The sequence below is a fragment of the Giraffa tippelskirchi genome, chromosome 8 (assembly GCF_054371585.1).
Source record: "Giraffa tippelskirchi isolate mGirTip1 chromosome 8, T2T-mGirTip1v1.2.pri, whole genome shotgun sequence".
In the NCBI taxonomy this organism is placed as follows: Eukaryota; Metazoa; Chordata; class Mammalia; order Artiodactyla; family Giraffidae; genus Giraffa; species Giraffa tippelskirchi.
This window is the reverse complement of record NC_137282.1, coordinates 104,265,138-104,286,071: the sequence shown is the minus strand read 5'-3', so window position 1 is coordinate 104,286,071 and position 20,934 is coordinate 104,265,138. Positions and strand designations below refer to the sequence as shown.

General features: G+C 35.7%; 2 protein-coding genes across 22 annotated transcripts in view; both read left to right on the top strand.

The window, feature by feature from the left end:
* Nucleotides 1-2,288, top strand: part of CENPK (centromere protein K) — a 58,445-nt gene extending 56,157 nt beyond the window's left edge. For all 16 annotated transcript variants that reach the window (XR_014061735.1, XR_014061736.1, XR_014061737.1 and 13 more), the window contains one exon: nt 2,082-2,288. Coding sequence is in view for 11 of the 16 variants with exons in the window: in XM_081518333.1 (XP_081374459.1) it covers nt 2,082-2,096 (15 nt within the window). In the remaining 5 variants the exon portion in view is untranslated. The remainder of the gene's footprint in view (nt 1-2,081) is intronic.
* The window catches only part of ADAMTS6 (ADAM metallopeptidase with thrombospondin type 1 motif 6), a 278,314-nt gene continuing 259,461 nt past the window's right edge, over nt 2,082-20,934 (top strand). For all 6 annotated transcript variants that reach the window (XR_014061715.1, XR_014061716.1, XR_014061717.1 and 3 more), the window contains exons 1-3: nt 2,082-2,454; nt 4,758-5,122; nt 15,610-15,778. Coding sequence is in view for 3 of the 6 variants with exons in the window: in XM_081518235.1 (XP_081374361.1) it covers nt 2,358-2,454; nt 4,758-5,122; nt 15,610-15,778 (631 nt within the window). In the remaining 3 variants the exon portion in view is untranslated. The remainder of the gene's footprint in view (nt 2,455-4,757; nt 5,123-15,609; nt 15,779-20,934) is intronic.

The window sequence follows — 20,934 nt, the reverse complement described above, 5'->3', positions numbered from 1 at the left end:
TATAAATCCTTTTGTAAATTTATTATGGCATATGTCAGTCTGTCTTGAGTTTTTTCTTTTTCCTTAGATTATGATCGCCTAAACGGCAAAGATTGTGTCTTAATCTTTTCATATCTCCATGTTGTTATAGCATCATTTTTGAAACATGTAAGACAACAGTTGTTGATTGGTTGAATTAGTTTTTCAAGGTTTATCAGTTTAATAATTTGTAGACACAGACTTAAGAAACTTGAAATGATTGTGGGTTTCTTATACATTGTAATAACCAATATTTCTAGCACTGTAGGGAAGGAAGTATTCCAAATAAGTTAATTTTACAGTTAACCTTTTGAATATCAGATATTCAGCTATAACACAGTCATATACACAATATGAACTATTAAGCTATGTAAGGGCCATTTGTCTCTACCTTCAGTGTATTACTTTGGGTTTCTAAAGCTACTTTTTGGTTTTTCCTTTTTTTTTGGTTAACTTTTGTTGCCTTTACTGAGCTACTTTTTAGTCCTTTTTTTTGTTTCCTTATTCTAAAGTGCTGTGTGCTGGAAAATGAGGTAGCCAAATACGCCAGAGTTCTGTATAAAATGTGAAATCATGGCCTCTGTGTGAAGTTGTAAGTCAGAAGAAAAGTACATGAGATAGGACATGAAGTCGGTTGTGTTACCCGAACTGAGTTTTTAAAAATTCTTTTCAGAAAACGAATTACTTTTCCTTATAGTTATATTCTAGATAAATTGTCTTGTATGTGTTGCTTTATGAGTCAAAAGATTTCCAGATAAAGTCAAAGGTTACAGTAAATATGGTTCAGCTTTTCAGAAGTTTAATTTATGCTACTGTCTTGAGTTTTCACAAATAGCTGCTTAATACCACTGTGTATTTGTAGATCTACTCTATAAGAAAAAAATGATAGGCAACAAATCAATCTCTAGATAGAGGTGTGCTAAATGTTAAAGAATACAGTCACATACTGTTTATCACTTTCATAAAATTAACTTTGTGAAGTCAGCTTGGTTTTTATCGAAAGGTTAGTCACTATACCCATACATTGTTAGTTTTAAGAAGAGAATTTTTATGATCCTCTTTAGGTTCCTTCTTTGATTATTAAGTAGCTTTGGTATTTTCCTTCTAAACATTTAGGTTTCCTATTTGGTACTTAGTCTTGTCAATGTTTATTTACTCTATGAAGGAAAACAGTTCAGTTCAGTTCAGTTGCTCAGTCGTGTCCGACTCTTTGCCACCCCATGAACCGCAGCATACCAGGCCTCCCTGTCCATCACCAACTCCCGGAGTTCATCCAAACCCATGTCCATCGAGTCAGTGATGCCATCTAACCATCTCATCCTCTGTCATCCCCTTCTCCTCCTGCCCTCAATCTTTCCCAGCATCAGGGTCTTTTCAAACGAGTCAGCTCTTTGCATCAGTTGCCCAAAGTATTGGAGTTTCAGCTTCAACTTCAGTCCTACCAATGAACACCCAGGACTGATCTTCTTTAGGATGGACTGGTTGGATCTCCTTGCAGTCCAAGGGACTCTCAAGAGTCTTCTCCAACACCACAGTTCAAAAGCATCAATTCTTTGGCGCTCAGCTTTCTCTATAGTCCAGCTCTCACATCCATACATGACCACTGGAAAAACCATAGCCTTGACTAGATGGACCTTTGTTGGCAAAGTAATGTCTCTGCTTTTTAATATGCTGTCTAGGTTGGCATAACTTTCCTTCCAAAGAGTAAATGTCTTTTTATTTCATGGCTACAATCACTATCTGCAGTGATTTTGGAGCCCAGAAAAATAAAGTCAGCCACTGTTTCCACTGTTTCCCCATCTATTTGCCATGAAGTGATGGGATGGGATGCCATGATCTTAGTTTTCTGAATGTTGAGCTTTAAGCCACCTTTTTCACTCTCCTCTTTCACTTTCATCAAGAGGCTCTTTAGTTCTTCACTTTCTGCCATAATGGTGGCAGAAGGACAACAATGGTCTGATTTAATTATGTAATTTTGTAGTATATGTCCTTTGGCAAGCATTCTGCAATATAGATCTGTCCATTCAGAATATTTTTCAATTAACTTAAATTTTTTTTTCTAGGTTAAAAAATGGTGATACTCTAGTGACTATTCAGCCTAATGCTGTGCTTATGAAAATTTCCATCATCATTTTTTTCATTTTGGATTGAGAAAATGAATCCAGATATAGAAGAAAGTATGAGATGTTGGGAAAAAATACCTGCTAAATAGTGGAACATCTAATAACTAATCTGCAAGAAGTTGTAAAGAAATAAAATTGTTATGCTTCGATTTTGGTATGGTATTGACTCTCTAGAACATAGGTAGCCCTCTAAAAAATCATCCAGTTTTCTAAATTATGGAAATTTTGTGGAAGACGTTGACCTGGATTTTGAGCCTCGTCATGGCTTCATCGGAATTTCATAATGACTACAGGCTTTCATACAGTTCTCAAGGTAGGATTCCTGCTTTTGAAACTGAGAAAAAAATATTGCCATTAATCTTACAAGGAAGGATTCTGAATATTTACTTGAATGAACGTTTTCTTTGAGATGTATAATGGTAGGAGCGGAGACCTACTGTGTCAATTCAGTGCTAGTTTCATAAATGTTAATGACTATAATAGTCTTTTAACTTGTCCTACTAGTATTTAACATCTAGTGCATTTTAGAGTTGACTGGTCTTCCTCAGAAGACGCTGGCCTCTTCTTCTGATTCTTAACTTTACTAACATACTCATTGTCAGGGTTTACAGTAAAGATCATGTTCAAAAGGAATCCAAAGGTTATTGCTATAGAAGAATAAGAAACCAGACAAATCCTAACATAAGATTCTTGTGGACCCTTAATATAAAAATGTGTTTCCAAACTTAAGAATTCTGATCTAAGGACTAGAAGCTAGATAAAAGAATTAGAAGAAGTTCAACTTGTCAAGTTCTAATCCATGTGTGAAATTCGCTCAGTTGTGTCCGACTCTTTGTGACCCCATGAACTATACAGTCCATGGAATTCTCTATGCTAGGATACTGGAGTGGGTAGCCTTTCCCTTCTCCAGGAGATCTTCCCAACCCAGGGATCGAACCCAGGTCTCCTGCATTGCGGGTGGATTCTTTACCAACTGAACCACAAGGGAAGCCCATAATTTTAGTCCATAAAATTGAACTTTTTATTATAGAAAAGATGTTACCAGAGGTCCTAGGAATGAAGATCATTTTGTTTTCCACAGACCAGTCCAATTCTTAAAGAGTTATTGAAAGCATACCTTTTTGAATTCTCCTCCCATGAATGTATAGTAACAGATCTTTTTTTTTTTGTCCTGATAAGCCAGATTTTCAGGACCATTATGGATTGATATATATATCTAAGAAGTCCATATGTACAAAATGTGGCTCAAATCAACAAAGCCGTAGCATTTAGTATAAACTGTTACTTATAAGTGAAATAAGTATTATTTTAAAATATTTTTTCATTTGGTCATGGTTTCATGGGAGTTTATATTTGTGGATGAACTTCATATTTAGACAGTGAAGCAGTGTGCAGATACTTGGTTCTGCCTTAGTGATAAACTTAGCTAAAGGAAGATATGGTTAAGAAGGTAAATTGGTAATTTTTAGTACATCTAAGTGAGGAAAATATATTTAATAGTCTTCTGAATTTTTTATCCATCTGATAATTTTTAAACAAGTGTACTGTAATATACATACCATATAATCACCCATTTAAAGTATACAATTCATTGGTTTATAGTTACTCACAGAGTTGTACAACCATCATCACAATCAAATTTAGAACATTTTTATCAACCCCAAAAGAAACTCTGAACTCATTAACGGTCACTCCCCACTTCCCTCCAAACCACCTTATCCCCAGTCCTAGGCAACCTCTGGTCTATTTTTGTCCATAGAGGTTTGCTGTTCTGTATATTTTACATAAATGGATCATATATGACTGGTTCTTTTCATTTAGCGTAGTGTTTCTATAGTATTAGATAATGAACTTTGATTATGACGGCTGTTATGAAGATTCATTCATGTCATAACATGTTTCAGTATTCCTTTTTATTGTACAATAATTTGTTGCATGAATACATCACATATTCATCCATTCATTCATTTATCAATTGATGGACATTTGGGTTATTTACCCCTTTTAGTTATTATGAATAATGCTGCTGTGAACATTTTTGTGCAAGTTTTTGTGTGGATATGTTTTCATTTCTCTTGTAAAAATACTTGAGAGTGAAATTGCTGGGTCAGATGGTAGTTCTATGTTTAACTTTTTGAGAAACTGCCAGACTGTTTTCCAAAGTTGTTGCTGTATTTTACATTGTGACTGATAATTAAAAAAAAAAGTTCAACAAGTCTGTAGAGATTCTGTATAAACTCTTTTGAGTAACTTTAACAACACTTTATCTGAATGAAATTCTGTTGTTTTACATATGTGTACTTTTACCAATATTCTTATGTACTATAGAATCTAGCTCCTAGACTTCTTGTTTTCAAAATTAAATAAAAAAAATAGCCTTTCAAAAAACTTTAAAATACTTGTTTAAGGAATGGAATATTTGGAACATAATTCATCTTGAGATTTTAAACTTTTGCTCTTTCATTTTTGCTTAATATAACATGTTTTCCCATACTTCACATATAATGATGCATAGTTTTAAGGAATATAGTTGCTTATACTGCTACTTCTTTGATCTGTTAAATTTTCTTTTCTTCCATGTGTTTTTTCTGGATTTTCTGCCTTGTGATTACAAAGAGGAATTCCTGACTTACCTAGAACACTACCAGCTAACTATTCCAATAAGAGTTGATCAAAATGGAGCTTTTCTCAGCTTTACTGTGAAAAATGATAAACACTCCAGGAGAAGACGGAGTATGGACCCTATCGATCCACAACAGGCAGTATCTAAGTTATTTTTTAAGCTTTCAGCCTATGGCAAGCACTTTCACCTAAACTTGACTCTCAACACAGATTTTGTGTCCAAACATTTTACAGTAGAATATTGGGGAAAAGATGGACCCCAGTGGAAGCATGATTTTTTAGACAACTGTCATTACACAGGATACTTGCAAGATCAACGTAGTACAACTAAAGTGGCTTTAAGCAATTGTGTTGGGTTGGTAAGTAGATGTTATAATTTTAAATTTCTGATGGGGAAATAAATTGACAATATAAATGTCTTTTCTCAGGTTAATAATATACACACATATATTTATATGGTTTATCTAGGGAGGGAAACATTCTAAAATTTTTTGTTATTTCTACTGCCTTTGCTTTTGATAATCTTTTTCATAATGTTTGCATTGAACTTTCAAAGTAGGAACAATTTTTAAAACCCTGTATTATTAGTAGAGGAGTGAATGAAGCCTCTCATTTCCTTTTAGAGTTATGTTTTTCTGATCGAATACTATATGCTTAATGCATAAACAAAATTCAGTCACTGATGAGGAACTTAAGGGTATTGTGTGTGTGTATGTATGTATGTATGTTTGTATTATGCCGGAAACCATGACACTGATTACCTCTAAGTTTCTTTTGTGTCTTTCTCTGGTAATCAGCATAACTTAATGTTACTTATGACCTACTTAGGTTTATAAGTTCTTGAAGCAAAATCTTATACATCAATCAATGTCTCTTTAGAAAATATTTTTTTTCCTACATTTATCTGATAATTGATAATAAATCTTATTTTACTCTGAAACTGGATTTTAAGAGTACAGGTTCTATGCTGGGCATTTGAGTCCATTCTAGTCTAATGGTAAATACACAGTTCAAGGTTGCACATAGTAATAGTTGTAGAACAAAGCACATTCTTCCATTTCTACTTCCTGTATTTCACACTTCATCTACTGCTTTTCAGGCTAGTGTAGATGTTCTGTTAAAGCTTTATCGGTTTAAAAGAGTACAGACATTTTGATGCTCAACTCACATTTTCAGAAGCTGTTTTTCTCCCTTACTCTATCACATCCATATCCTCAATCTTATTTCTGTATAAAAAAGTATATGGAGTTGAGTTTAGATAGGTTGTAAATTTCAAAGAAGTATTAAGAACCACATAGTGAAAAAAAAAAAAAGAACCACATAGTGGAGAAAAATTTTCACTATAGGTATATATAAGAATTTACTCAAATGTCAATTTTCTGTAATGTTAATAAGTCAAAATGATTACTTAGGTTTTAATATTTGGGTTAGTTCCTATAATATAGACACATTGAATATATTAATCACTAGTTTTTTTGTCTGTAAGCAGTTTTAAACTTTTATATACAAAACAGATTCCTCTTTTTGAATAAATTATCCAAAATAACTATTTTAAAACTTATGACATTTGCTGTTAAATATGATAGAAAAATACTGTTCCTAGTCATTGACCAAGCTCTTTAAATTTGGCATTAACATTAATTATACCATTGATATTTTTAACACGGTGGTCAAATGAACAGATCTGAGATTTAGGAAAAAAGCTAATTCCATTGTGAAAGTTGAGGGAAGAGGAGTGATTGGAGATATGAAGATGAGTTAGATCGTATAGGAGATAATGAAGGTCTATACCAAGACTATGGCACTGGGAATGAAGCAGATAGAATGAATTTGAACCTCATTTTGGTGAGAAAATTTATAGGATTTGTGTCTTATTGATTTTTCTTCCTTAGCATATAGTACATAGCAGATATTTAATAATATTTTAAAAAATTGAAATATCATTGAACTGGATGTGAAATGGAGGAGAGAAAGTAATTGAAGATGATTGAGATTTCACTTTTGGACGAGGCTGTTTATTAATTTTACTAATAGGGAAAAGTCATGGTAGTGGAATGCTGGATTTTAAAGGAAGATGAAGATAGTGATTTTGATATAGTAAATGTGAAGAATCTGAAGAAATAAAGGTTGAAGATTCTAGTTGGCTTTTGGAAAATAGGGCTTTGAAATTTAGAAAAGAATTTTATTCTGGAAACAAATAATTTGAGAATTGCTGATATGTGACTACTGATGAAATGGTGAAAGACGTTGATAAGGCAAAGGTGAGAAGGTTATAAATGGAATCTGTACTTAAGGGAATAGCAGAGTGTCACTCATCTATTTTTCATCCTCATTGAAACTTTCTGTGTCTCTTGTTCTCTTTTTTTCCTTATTCATTAGCACCTGTTTTGGGCTTCCCTTGTGGCTCAGCTGGTAAAGAATCCGCCTGCAATGCGGGAGACCTGGGTTTGACCCCTGGGTTCGGAAGATCCCTTGGAGAAGGGAAAGGATACCCACTCCAGTGTTCTGGCCTGGAGGATTCCATGGACTGTAGGGGTCGTAAAGAGTCGGACCTGACTGAGCGACTTTCACTTTCACTTTTAGCACCTGTTTTACTTTGCTTCCTGTTCAAACTGTGTGGTGTTGATACACTTTGATTTCTTGATTTAGGGGTGGTCTACCAGGTTTATAACTGAAGTTTCTATTTCTCTTTGGCAACCAATAAGGGATTTGTGAGCAGATGCTGTGTAAATATCCTATTCCTCATCATACTTTTATTTACCGGTTTTAGTAATCCTCACGTTTATTCTTATTTCATATCATGTTTTTTTTTTTTAAATGTGTCCAACTCTGTGACTCCATAGACTGTACCCTGCCAGGCTTCCTCTTTCCATGGAATTCTCCAGGCAAAATCCTGAAGTGGGTAGCCATTCTCTTCTCCAGGGGATCTTCCCAACCCAGAGATTGAACCTGAGTCTCCTGCATTGCAGGCAGATTCTTTACCATCTGACCCAGCAGGGAAGCCCTATATCACGTTACATTTTTAATCAAATGGAATATATAAATAAGTTTTTCTAAAATCCCATTTTTCTAAGGTCCTTTTAAACCAATTTTGTTTTTAATTGTTCTATATAAAATAGTTTTCAATGTAGGGATCATTGGTGCTTTCTAATCATATTTCCTTACCCATAATTCAATTTTACAATGCTTATACCACTCATCCATTTCCTTAGCCCTTGTATCTATTGCTTGGAATATATTCCATTCTTCTTTGGAGGCATTTTTCTTGGAGTGTATGGGTTAATCAATTTCTTGAGCTAGTAATAGCTCAAGATCTTTGGGTTTCTTTTTTCCTAGGTTCCGCATTTTCATTTTGTTTACAGAATTTGCATATTTGTTTTGTTGGAGAACATTGTTAAGTAATTACCTCAGTAAAGGTGCCTGAGAAGCAATATTTCTGAGTCTTTGCCTATTTCAAAGTGACTTTATCTTGCCCTCTTGTTTGGTTAATAATTTGGCTAGATATAGAATTCTAGGTACAAAAATAGGTTTCCTTTAGGACCATGGATGGTAGAATTTGGAAAAAGGAGATATAGGGTATCAAACTTATCTCTATGGTTTTATATCTTAGGAAAAGATCTAAAAAAGGTCTAAAAAAATTAGCATTGATTTATTTTGGTGGCAGATAAATGTCTGCTTATTGTTCTTTTCTTTGAAATTTTTTCTTTCTTCAAAATGGTATGCTTTTCTTTTTATCCTTTTTGTTTCAGGAATTGTATAATAATGTGGTGAGCTGTGGGTCTTCTTTCCTGACTCCAACTTTGTATTTGATGAGTACTTTCAATTTAAAGACTCTCCTTCAACTGAAAGATATATTAAAAAAATTTCTTAGTAACTTTCTCTCCTTGTCCCCCACCATCCCATTCTGTAATTGGTTCTCCTCTTTTCTTTTTTCCCCATTTTTTTTTTTTCATTTTTGTTCTAAGGTCTATGAAATTTTCCCACTTTTGCTTTCTTTTTCTTTAATTGATTTAAAAATTATAGCAGTCATATTTCTTATTTTCAACAGATCTTTTCCAGATTGTTTCTTTCTTCGTATTTTGTTCTTACTTCATGAAAAATGATTTTCTTTTATCTCTGTAAGATACTAAATACTATACACAAAGTTAGAAAAGACCAACAACCCCATTAGACTTTCTGTTCATTTAGTTATGTTCACAATTGCCTCTCTACATTTTTCATTATTAATTAATTCATTCATCAAATGATTATAAGTACTTATCATATAAGAGGCACTGTTATAGGTGATAGGAGTACAACAGTGAACAAAACGAGAATCCGTGTAATCATATAGCTTGCATTCTAGTGGAGGAGATGCACAATTAAGTAAATAAGAGTCATAATATGTTGGATAGTGATAAGTTCTAAGGTAGAAAAAATATTTAGTAAAGACCTTAAAAGGAATAAGAAAAGGAATGATGACATCTGAGGGATAAAATTTCCAGGTGGAAATCTTCAAATACAAAGGTCTGATTTGAGAGTGTTTGAGGAACACCAAGAAGATTACCATGTCTAGAGCTAAGTGAGAGAGAGCAAGAGTAATGGAAGGTGAAGTTAGAAAGAGAACTGGGGACAGATGTTAGGCTTTAGAGAACACAGTAAGGAAAGAATCAGTGATGATTCCAAGCTTGGGGCCTGAGCAACTAGAAGAATATATTAATAGCAGCCATCAATGAGATGAGAAAGATGTAGGCATTAATTGAGATGGAAAAGCTGTAGGAGTAGTAGGTTGGGGGGGTTTATATATCATAATTTCACATGTTGAACTTGAGATACTATATAGGATACTATACTAGAGATACTACACTAGATATGCAAGCCTGGAGTTCAGGGGAGAGAAGTGAGCTGTGAACTTATTTTGGGAGTCATCTATCTATCTGTATGTCTGTATCTGTATCTATCTATATAATGGCATTTAAAGCCAGGAGGTAATATGAACTTGCTTTGAGAGAGTATATATAGAATAAATTAGATGTCTAAGGACTGAGCCTTTGGGTGCTCCAAGAGGTTAGGGAGATCAGAAAGATGTGGAGGGGACGTCTAAGAACAGTGGAGCAAGAAGGCTGAAGAAAAACCAGGCAAATATCCTAGAAGCTAATAGAGGGAAGTATTTAAAGGGGAAAAATGCTGCTGTGTCAAAATAAGAGTAGACTGAAGACCAATAATTGAATTTATCAATGGCTTCTCTCCTAGACCTCCAGAGGGATTCAGGGCACATACACAAATACAAATATTAAGAACCAATGATATAAGAAAATATTGAAGTCAACAATTATTCAGGAATGGTATTGCACTGAGTGACAATGATCCAGAAACTAAGGTCTTTGAGGAGTGATGAAAGTGACTTTGGGTCAGTAGTTGGCAACTACTAATTACAGAGGGAAAAGGTGATGGTATGGGATTTGAAGGGTATGGAATTTTTTTTTTTTTTGAGAACAGGGCAATAATTGCTTAGAAACGGCATTGAGTACAAGAAATCTTAACCCTTCCTTCAGGCCCAATAGGAGGCATGTAGGAGAGAAAGTAGCTACCATTCCAGAAGATTACACGGAAGGAAAAATGTTATTTAGGGAGATTCAGGCTTTTGTCTGAACATGAAGTGAACATTTACAGATGAGGCAGAGGGTATATATCAATTATATGTAATTGACCTTGAGTTTGAGAGGATATAGTTGCAGTGTTTTAAATGGTGAAGGGGAAAGTAGAAGATGAGATCACAAAATGTGGTGTACCTAACCATATGGGGAATGGAATCCAGGGGATGAGTCTTGGGGTTTTTGGAGGGGCTGGATTGTCAGGGAAAGGAGGACTCCATCATATGACCTCCAACGCTTTTCTAATTGCATGATCCTTTCCCCCTTCCCTCCCTCTATTCACAGAGCTCCTTCTCAAATAGTGTGTGCATGCTTCTATCCTGTTGCCTCTGCATTTGCCATTCCCACTGTCTGATTGGCTCTTTCCTAAGTTATCTGGCATACTCCTTCACTTTATTCAGGTTTCTGTTCAAATGCCACCTTATTATAGAGGGTGTTCCTGACCATCCTAAATAGTTTGTATAATTCTCTCTGTCTTCTGATTACTTTCTGCCCTCTTACTGCTTTATTTCTGTTCTTAACATTTCTTGCTACCTGATTGATCATTTATTTATATAATGAATGAATGACTTTTTTTCTAGTTCTTCCCCAAAGAATATTAGCTTCATGAAAGGGCCAAAACTCTTTTTTCTCTTTTGTACTCCTACCACCTAGAACAGTATCTGTCATGTGATAGGCTCTCAAAGCATACTTTTTAAATAAATAGATGAAGTTAGAAGCAACCCTCAGAGACTAAGGGAATTATAATATAGTGACTAAGAGTTTAGCCTCCAAAGATAGTTGAGTGAATTTGTTACTGAACTTTGCTCAATATAAGTTTCTTATCTGCCAAATAGTAGTACCTACTTTATAGAGATATTAAGATTAAATGGGATAATATGTATAAACATTTTACAGACTACCTAACACCTCAGATCTCTGGATTTTCTTCCAGGACCTTTACCTTCTTGAAATTAGAGGTTTTATTTACCAGATTTCTGACTGTTTTTCTCCAGCAGCCTGAGTTTCTTGTTTTTGACATCTGCCCACAGTCCAGCATCTACCGTAGACCCTGCTTCCTACGCTTCATGCTTATCAAAACATCTTATATAAGCCCTCCCTTCTGCATGCTCCCTCTTTTCTTCAGGAGACTTTCTCAGTTTGTTATTGCTTTTTTAATCTTCTTGGTAAAGTAATTCATAATCAGATATTAGAGTTTGTTAGTGGCCTATTCTATTATTCCTATCAGTTGTTCTTATTTACTCGCTAAGTTGTGTCCAACTCTTTTGCAACCCCGTGGACTATAGAGAGCCAATCTCCTCTATTCATGAGATTTCCCAGGTAAGAATAGTGGAGTTGGTTGTCATTTCCTTCTTCATGAGTTCTTCCCAACCCAAGGATCGAACCCACATCTCTTACATTGGTAGGCAGATTTTTTACCACTGAGCCACCAGGGAAGCATTCCTGTCAGTATTTCTATTTAATTTAGGGACTAGTATCCTTAAGTAAAGCCAACAATAGTGAAAATAATGTGAAGTGACTAGGCTGCTTTTTTATTTTTTTGCATTCTTTTGTTACTGTTGTCCAGTCACAAATTGTCTGACTCTTTGTGACCCCCGTGGTTTGCAGCATACCAGGCTCCCCTGTCCTTCACTATTTCTTGAAGTTTGCTCAAATTCCTATCCATTGAGTCAATGATGCTATCTAACCATCTCATCCTCTGCCACCCCCTTCTCCTCCTGCCCTCAGTCTTTCCCAACATCAGGGTGTTTTCCAGTGAGTAGGCTCTTCATATCAGGTGGCCAAAGTATTAGAGCTTCAGCTTCAGCATCAGTCCTTCCAATGAATATTCAGGGTTGATTTCCTTTAGGATTGACTGGTTTTATCTCCTAACAGTCCCAGGGACTCTCAAGAGTCTTCTCGAGCACAATTTGAAAACATCAGATCGTTGGCACTAAACCTTACTTATGGTCCAACTCTCACATCCATATGTGACTACTGGAAAAACCATAGCTTTGACTTTTCGGACCTTTGTTGGCAAAGTGATGTCTCTGTTTTTAATATGCTATTTACGTTTGTCATAGCTTTCCTTCCAAGGAATAAGTGCCTTTTAATTTCATGACTGCAGTCACTGTCCGCAGTGATTTTGGAGCCCAAGAAAATAAAATCTGTCACTGTTTCCACTATTCCCCTTCTATTTGCCATGAAGTGATGGGACTGGATGCCATGATGTTAGTTTTTTGAATGTCAAGTTTTAAGCCAGCTTTTTCACTTGCCTGTCCTCTTTCACCCTCATCGAGAGGCTCTTTAGTTCATCTTCACTCTCCGCCATTAGAGTGGTATCATCTGCATGTCTGATGTTGTTGATATTTTTCCTGGCAATCTTGATTCCGGCTTGTGAGTCTGGCATGCTGTACTCTGTGTAGAAGTTAAATAATCTGGGTGACAATATACAACCTTGATGTACTCGTTTCCCAATTTGGAACTAGTCCATTGCTCCATGTCTGGTTCTAACTGTTGCTTCTTGATCTGCCTACAGATTTCTCAGAAAACAGGTAAGATAGTCTGGTATTCCTATCTCTTTAAGAATTTCCACAGTTTGTTGTGATCCACACAGTTAAAAGCTTCAGTGTAGTCAATAAAGCAGAAGTAGATGTTTTTCTGGAATTCCCTTGTGTTCTCTATGATCTAACAAATGTTGCCAATTTGATCTTTGGTTTCTCTGTCTTTTCTAAACCCAGCTTGTACATCTGGAAGTTCTTAGTTCACATGCTCCTGAAGCCTAGATTGAAAGATTTTGAGCATAACCTTGCTAACATGTAAAATGAGTGCAATTGTATAATAGTTTGAACATTCTTTGTCATTGCCCTTCTTTGGGACTGGAATGAAAACTAACCTTTTGTAGTCCTGTGGCCACTGCTGAGCTTTCCAGATTTGCTGGCATATTGAGTGCAGCATTTTAACAGCATCATCTTTTAGGATTTGAAATAACTCAGCTGGAATCCCATCACCTCTACTAGCTTTGTTTGTAGTAATGCTCCTTAAGGCCCACTTAACTTCACACTCCAGGTTGTCTGGCTCTAGGTGAGTGACCACACCATCATGATTATCTAGGTCATTAAGACCTTTTTTTGTTTAGTTATTCTGTGTATTCTTGCCACCTCTTCTTAACCTTTTCTGCTTCTGTTAGGTCCTTACCATTTCTGTCCTTTATCATGCCCATCCTTGCATGAAATGCTCCCTTGTTGTCTCCAGGTTTTTTGAAGAGATCTCTAGTCTTTCTCATTCTGTTTTCCTCTGTTTCTTTGCATTGTTCATTTAAGAAAGCCTTCTTATCTCTCCTTGCTATTCTCTGAAACTCTGCATTCAGTTGGGTATATCTTTCCCTTTCTCACTTGCTTTTTGCTTCTCTTCTTTAACTCATTTCTTTTAGCTCATTTCATGTAGGTGACAGGCAGCTTCATCTATTAATTAGAGTAGCTCTGATGATGTCTTATTTGTCTCTTCAAGCATGTGGTACTTAGCATGAATTTCCCTAAACAGAATCATAGAGGTTTAGATTCAAAGGAATCTTAGAGATTATCTGGACCAGAGGTTTTCAGCTTTTTTCTTTCTCTTTTTAAAGCAGCAAAATTCTTTTCTCAAATGAAATGTTATGTGGAAACTTAATATATAGATTAATGAAAGTGCAGCTGATTCCTAAGCCAAGGAATCCAAGCCATGTAGGTCTCCCTTTGTTGTCTGTGGCAATCTCCTGAAGGCACTTCCATGGAACCCTTAGGGCTCCCTAGAGTGCTGTTTTAAAAGCACTAATTTACAGCAACCCTTTCATTTTTCCAGCTGAGGAAATATGCTCAGAGTTTGTGTTTTATCCAATGTTACAGGGTAAATTAGTTGGGTTAAGAGCAGTCCTTAAATGTGCCATTCTTAGGAAAACACTGTTAGACAAGGCTGGAAGTTCTTATTTCTGATGCAGATAACTTACTATCTCATTTCTTTTAATCAGCTTTTTTTTTTTTTTTTTGCTATATATACTACATATGGAACACTTTCTTTGCCTGTAACTGATACAAGAAACCGTTTTCCAGAGTTTAAGAGATGGGGACTGGAGAGATAAGAAGTGGTCCAATCTCTATTTAAGAGAGCAAATAGTATGCTTGGGAAAAGAAAACATGCAGTTGAAAAGTTAAAATTTGATCCAAGACTTGAGATGTAGCAATGGAATGTTGAATAATTAAACATAAATGATACCAATAGTAAGTTCTCTTGGAGTTCAGAAGAGAGTGAAGCTACTCCAGTTGGGCTCAAAGAAGTTTTAAAGAGGAATGATGACTGAGCTAAGTAGGACTTGGCTAAGTAAACAGATGTAAGGCAATATAATATTGCAAATAAGAGCAGGGCTTTGTGTGACTGCCAGCTCCTTCACTTACCTCTGTCTAATATTGGACAGGTTCTTAACCTCTGAACCTAGTACTTCATCTGCAAAATGGAGATGTATGGCACACATATGAATTAAGGACATATATATTGGTGTAACGTAGAGCTTTAAATGTGAGAAGTTTATCACAATACAAGTTTATTTCTCCCGTACATGTGTCTAGACTGGACAGCTTTCTATGAGGTCACTTAGGAACCCAAGTTCTTTTTTGGCTTCCACTTTTCCTAGGTTTTCTCTCAGAGAGAGTGGAGAATTCCAGTGGAGACGCTCTTAGGGGCTTGGCCTGAAAGTCATGTATGCTCTGCCTATTTTCTATTGGTCACAATTCTACTATAAAGCTGTACTAAGCACATATGATTTAGTTAAGTTGTGTGCACAATTTAGAAAGGAAGTAAGTCTTAGTGAACATACAGACCTGGAGAAGGAAATGGCAACCCACTCCAGTCTTCTTGCCTGGAAAATCCCATGGATAGAGGAGCCTGGCCGGCTATAGTCCATGGGGTTGCAAAGAGTCAGACACAACTGAGTGACTGAGCATGCACCACAGGAACATACAGAGATCTCTACTACCTCACATTGTTATTGGGAAGATTGGAGGAAATAATTTTATGTTTTATGCTTAGTACGAGGCAAAGCATGTAAAGGTATTTAAGCATCCTTTTTAAAGAATAGCAAAATTCATGTGTTTTAGCCTCCTTTTTGGAGAGTATCACCTTATTTTTGACTCCTGGCAATAGTAGTAATTAATATTTAAAATGATTCTTCTTGTTAAATTCTTTGCTTCTTTTTCTTTTAGCATGGTGTTATTGCTACAGAAGATGAAGAATATTTTATTGAACCATTAAAGAATACCACAGAGGATTCCAAACATTTTAGTTATGAAAATGGCCATCCTCATGTCATTTACAAAAAGTCTACCCTTCAGCAAAGGCATCTATATGATCACTCTCATTGTGGGGTTTCGGGTGAGTGTGTGGCTTTAGAAAGTATAGTCTTGTATTGCCACTTTCTTCTGGCACATATGGTAAGATTAATAATAAAAAATAAATAGGAATTTGAGTAATTAGAATGATAATATCCAGAGTCTACTTAAAAGATGTCACCTGTCAATAATTTCAAGTCGATTTTGGAAGCTCTTTAAGAAGCCTGTAAAATACAAGTCTGTGTAAAAGTTGGTATTTTTTTTCTCTGAAAGTGTTAGTTGCTCAGTCATGTCCATCTCTTTGCAACCCCATGGATTGTATGTAGCCCATCAGGCTTCTCTGTCCATGGAATTCTCCAGGTAAGAGTATTGGAATGAGTAGCCATTCCCTTCTCCAGGGGATCTTCCTGACTCAGGGATTGAACCCTGGGTCTCCTGCATTGCAGGTGGATTCTTAACCATCTGAGCCACCAGGGAAACCTGTTTATTTGAAGGGGAAACCTTATTTTATCCAAGTAATAGTTACAGCTTTCATGCACAGGTGTTCTATAGTACTCTTTGCTATTTGGTTTGCCTGATACAAGAATCTAAACACTTGAATAAAACTGGAAGAGTCTTAAAAGCAGTATTCAAAGATAGTGTCAGTTCAGGTACTATGGAGATACATAAGAGAGACAACAAAGCTAGACTTGAGTGGTAAAAGAAGGCTTCATGGAAGAAGTGAATTTTAAGCTGAGGGAGTAATGGGTAGAGTGTTCCATATAAAAGGTTCTGAACCAAAAGAGAAAACATCACATTCCTGAAACTGACAGTTGATGTAACTGGATATTAGAATATGGATTGGAGAGAAGGGGTGAGATTCATAGTGGTTTGGGGTGAGTGGTTGTAGAGGTGAAACTGTAAGAAGTGGCCCAGTCACAAAGGGCTTGTAAACTTTGCTGAAGAGTTTGTTTATCTTTAGTGTACTGCTATCCCACTGAAAGGTTTTACACAATGAAAATCAGATGATTAGATTTGGGATTTAAAAAGCTTACTCTTGCAGCCTTATGGAGACTGAATTGGGCAGAAGAGAAAGACTAGAGGCTATTTAGTCTAAAGATCAGGAACTTAGAGAAATAGAGGATATAGCATAATATAGCAGAAAGAACATAGGCTGTGGCGTATTTGTGGACAAATTACCCAACCTTCTGAGTACTCCTCTCAGCAAACATTAGTTACTCAGTCCAGTGGCAGCAACCATCATTATTACTGGGATGACCTTTGAGACACTACGTTAAAAAAAAGAGTAGATTTATTCCATGTAGTTCTGGTAGCTGGAAGTAGGAGCAGAGTATTTCAAAGACAGCTTTCAGCTTAATACAAAGAAGAGTTCACCAACCAGTAAATTTAGTAAAATATGTAATGTGTTCAACAGGTAGATTTGTAAAAATGGAATTACCCTGTGGGTTAGTGAATGCATCACCCTCTGTTTCTTCTCTGTATCCTTCATAGGCTCTTTTTCTTCTGCTTCAAGTACAAGTTTTCTTCGAAATTCTTTCCTCAGCTTACTGTTCTCATTCTTCATACTCTCTTCTTGAGTAATTTCTGAGGCTTTTAATTGTGAGAGATTCTTATTGGTCAAGAATAATTGGTCCTAAAAAAGATCACTTAAAGTGAATCTATCTGAGAGATGAAATACAACATCATAGTAAATAATGAAATCAAAGTTTGTTTTTAGATTGAATAATGAAACTAAACACTATGGAAATTGTTTATTTATCTTATAGTTAACAAAATTTAGGCCATAAGTGACAACCTTATATAAATTCTTTAAAAAGCAGGATTCAAATATTTAGCTGTTTATTGTGATATAATTTTCCCACCATTTTTTCCTTAACATGACATTCTCCACGTCAAGATCACCTTTGCAAAAACATTTAAAGATTTCATATTCTGAAAAGTATCTCTTAACTATTTGAGATTCAAATTATCGACTTTTGCAGTGCCTATTTTGCTACTAATTGGTATTTACCAGGAAGATTCTTATTTTTCAATGGTTTAGGCATGAATCAGGCAATTCTATTTTTATCACCATCATAAAATTCTGTCCTCTTGGGAGATTTTTATATTCTACAATCTCTTTCCCTAGATTATGGAAATTGTTTCCTAAATGGACTTTGCCGTTAGCCATTTCTGCTACCTCTAACACTGGTCCATTTAGTTTGAACCCTCATTATCGCTTGCTTAGACCATTGTAATGAGTTTCTATCTAGTCTTCCTATCTCCAGGTTTGTCCATTTCTGTCTTTTGTCAGGTTTGTCTCCTAATTCTGGCTTACACACCTTCTCACTGGCATCCCAATAATGGGAATATAGTAGTAGTAGTAGTTCCCTAAATTCTGTGGATATGTCACTAGATATTATTGGAGAAAAAAGCATTTTATATTTCATAAGTTTGAGAAATGTCTGGTTAAGAACTACTGATTTTAATTTTGATACTAGTTCAATGATATAGTTCAGTATAGTAAAGTGAGATGTGCATTTATGGGTATACACTGCCTGTTATCAGAAATTCAAGTTTATATTAAAATATATAAAAACTGTTGACAGTGGGTATATTTATCTCAAATTAAAATATGAATTTTCCCATTCTAGTTAGATTTAAGCTGTTGATTAAAAAACTTTTTATGGAGCTCAAAGTGAGTCTCTCGTGTCGGGCTCCGCTCCCTGCGCTTTGTCACTCTGCCTCACCAAATTTAGGAAATCAGGGACTTTCTGCTTACAGCCAGGTGAAGGGACACCAGATCTGTCAAGATCAAGAAAAATAAGGATAATGCAAAGTTTAAAGTTCGATACAGCAGATACCTTTACACCTTATCTTCGCAGACAAAGAGAAGGCAAAGAAACATTCCTTGCCCCTAGGTTTGACAGTGAAGGAGCTAAAATGAACCACACACACTACTTTGAACTGTATTAAATTTTTAAAAATTAAAAAGGAAACTTTTTATGAAAGAAATATCTGTTTATAGAAATTTTAGAAAATACAGGATGAAAAGAAAAAAAGAAGTTGCTGTTATACCACTACCCAGAGATAACTGAATGTTCTTATAGTCTATTCATACAGATATGTCTTTATACCTGCATTATCTACTTATATATATTATTAAATATACATTCATTTGGCATGCATGCACAAGACTATTCTCAGTGCTGGGACGCAGCAACAAATAAAGCAGAAAAAGTTCGTACTTCCTGGAATCTAATAGTGAGTAGAGTGTTACTCAGTTGTGTCCGACTCTTTGCCACTCCATGGACTGTAACCCACCAGGCTCTTTGTCCATGTAATTCTCCAGGCAAGAATACTGGAGTGGGTTGCCATTTCCTTCCCCAGAGGATCTTCCCCACCCAGGGATCAAAGCTAGGTATCCTGCATTCCAGGCAGACTCTACCATGTGAGCTGCCAGGGAAGCCCAGTGAGGAGAGACAGGTACTAAATAAGCATTTAAATAAACAGATAACTACATGGCCGACCATCAAGAAGTAGTGAGTAATGAAAAATAAAGCAGATCAATGAGATAATTTTGCTTGGCTGTGTATATTAAAAATGTTTTGATATTGATCAAAAACTTAAAATTCTATTTAGATGATGAAGAGATCTATGTATTTGGCTTTGGAGGTAAAGTTCTTTATTGTACAATATATGTTTGTGGAAGAATGTTTTCCTTAACATTCTATACTCAATCCAGGATTAAACTGAGCAAGCCACTTGTAATGAGTATCATTTGAAAAACTACTTATCTCTGTTTGAAACAAAACAAGTCAGTTGTGTATTCTACTTCACACTAAAAAAGATGTTAATTACAGATCATTAAACTTAATGTTGGAGAAGGAAATGGCAACCCACTCCAGTACTCTTGCCTGGAAAATCCTATGGACAGAGGAGCCTGGTAGGCTGCAGTCCATGGGTTCGCTAAGGGTTGGACACGACTGAGCGACTTCACTTTCACTTTTCCCTTTCATGCATTGGAGAAGGAAATGGCAACCCACTCCAGTGTTCTTGCCTGGAGAATCCCAGGGACGGGGGAGCCTGGTGGGCTGCCGTCTGTGGGGTCGCACAGAGTCGGACACGACTGAAGTGACTTAGCAGCAAACTTAATGTTAAGCAGTCAATTGACAATTGTAAAATGTATATAATGTTTTATAATGATCTAATCACATGGGAGAGATTTTAATTTAATCTTTTAAATTTTATTCATTCAGAATACATGCATGTTTATTACATGTATTTATCAGACTACAAATCTTTTGAGTATAAGGATTACATTTTTTTATTTATGAATGTCCATCGAGGACATTGTGAATATATATTTCTGATGGAGCAGTAGCCAAGCAAACTAACATTTAAAAATCCTAAAAGTTGAAAGCTGTGAAAATGCTAATAACAACAGTTACTTTATACTAAACACTATGAAATGAGAAACACTGTTGCTAATGTTTATTTTGCCCAACTGTGTCTAATTCTTTATATAATACTTTAAATGAAAATAAGGAGAAATTGAATCAGAAGTGAAAATGTTAAAAATAATGGAAATTCTGTCCTGTATTTAGACCTTTAAGCTGTCCAGCCAGAGGAAGAAGAAAACTAAGCATGATTTGAATGCATGAGTGATTTCATGATCACAAAAGACTGAGCAAGAGAAATTGGAAGTAATAATAATGCAGAAATGATTTTGGCTGTCTCATATTGATATTACCACAAACCCAATGGCTTAAGCAATACACTTTTATTATCTTGCATTTTCTGTGGACCAGAAGTTTGTGTATGGATAGGTTATTTATTTAGCCTCAGCCAGGGCTGGGTTCTCATCCAGAGTTTTTACTGGGGAAGAATTCACTTCCTCACTCCCACAGTTGTTGGCAGCATTCAGTTCCTTGCTGTTACATGACTGAAAGCTTTAGTTTTGGCTTGTTGTCTGCCAGAGTCCACCTGCAGTGCCTCAGCATGTACAGTTTACCAACTTGGTTGGTTCCTTCCTGTAAGTCAGCAAGGGAACAACTGTAGCAAGAGAGATGCTACAATATTATATAACATAGCTATGTAGGCATATACATGTAATCATGGACATCTTATCATTTTTCCTGTCTTCTGTTAGAAGCTAGTCACAGTTCCAACTCATACTCGAGGGAGGAGATGAGGACATAGGAGGTTATGGGAACTACC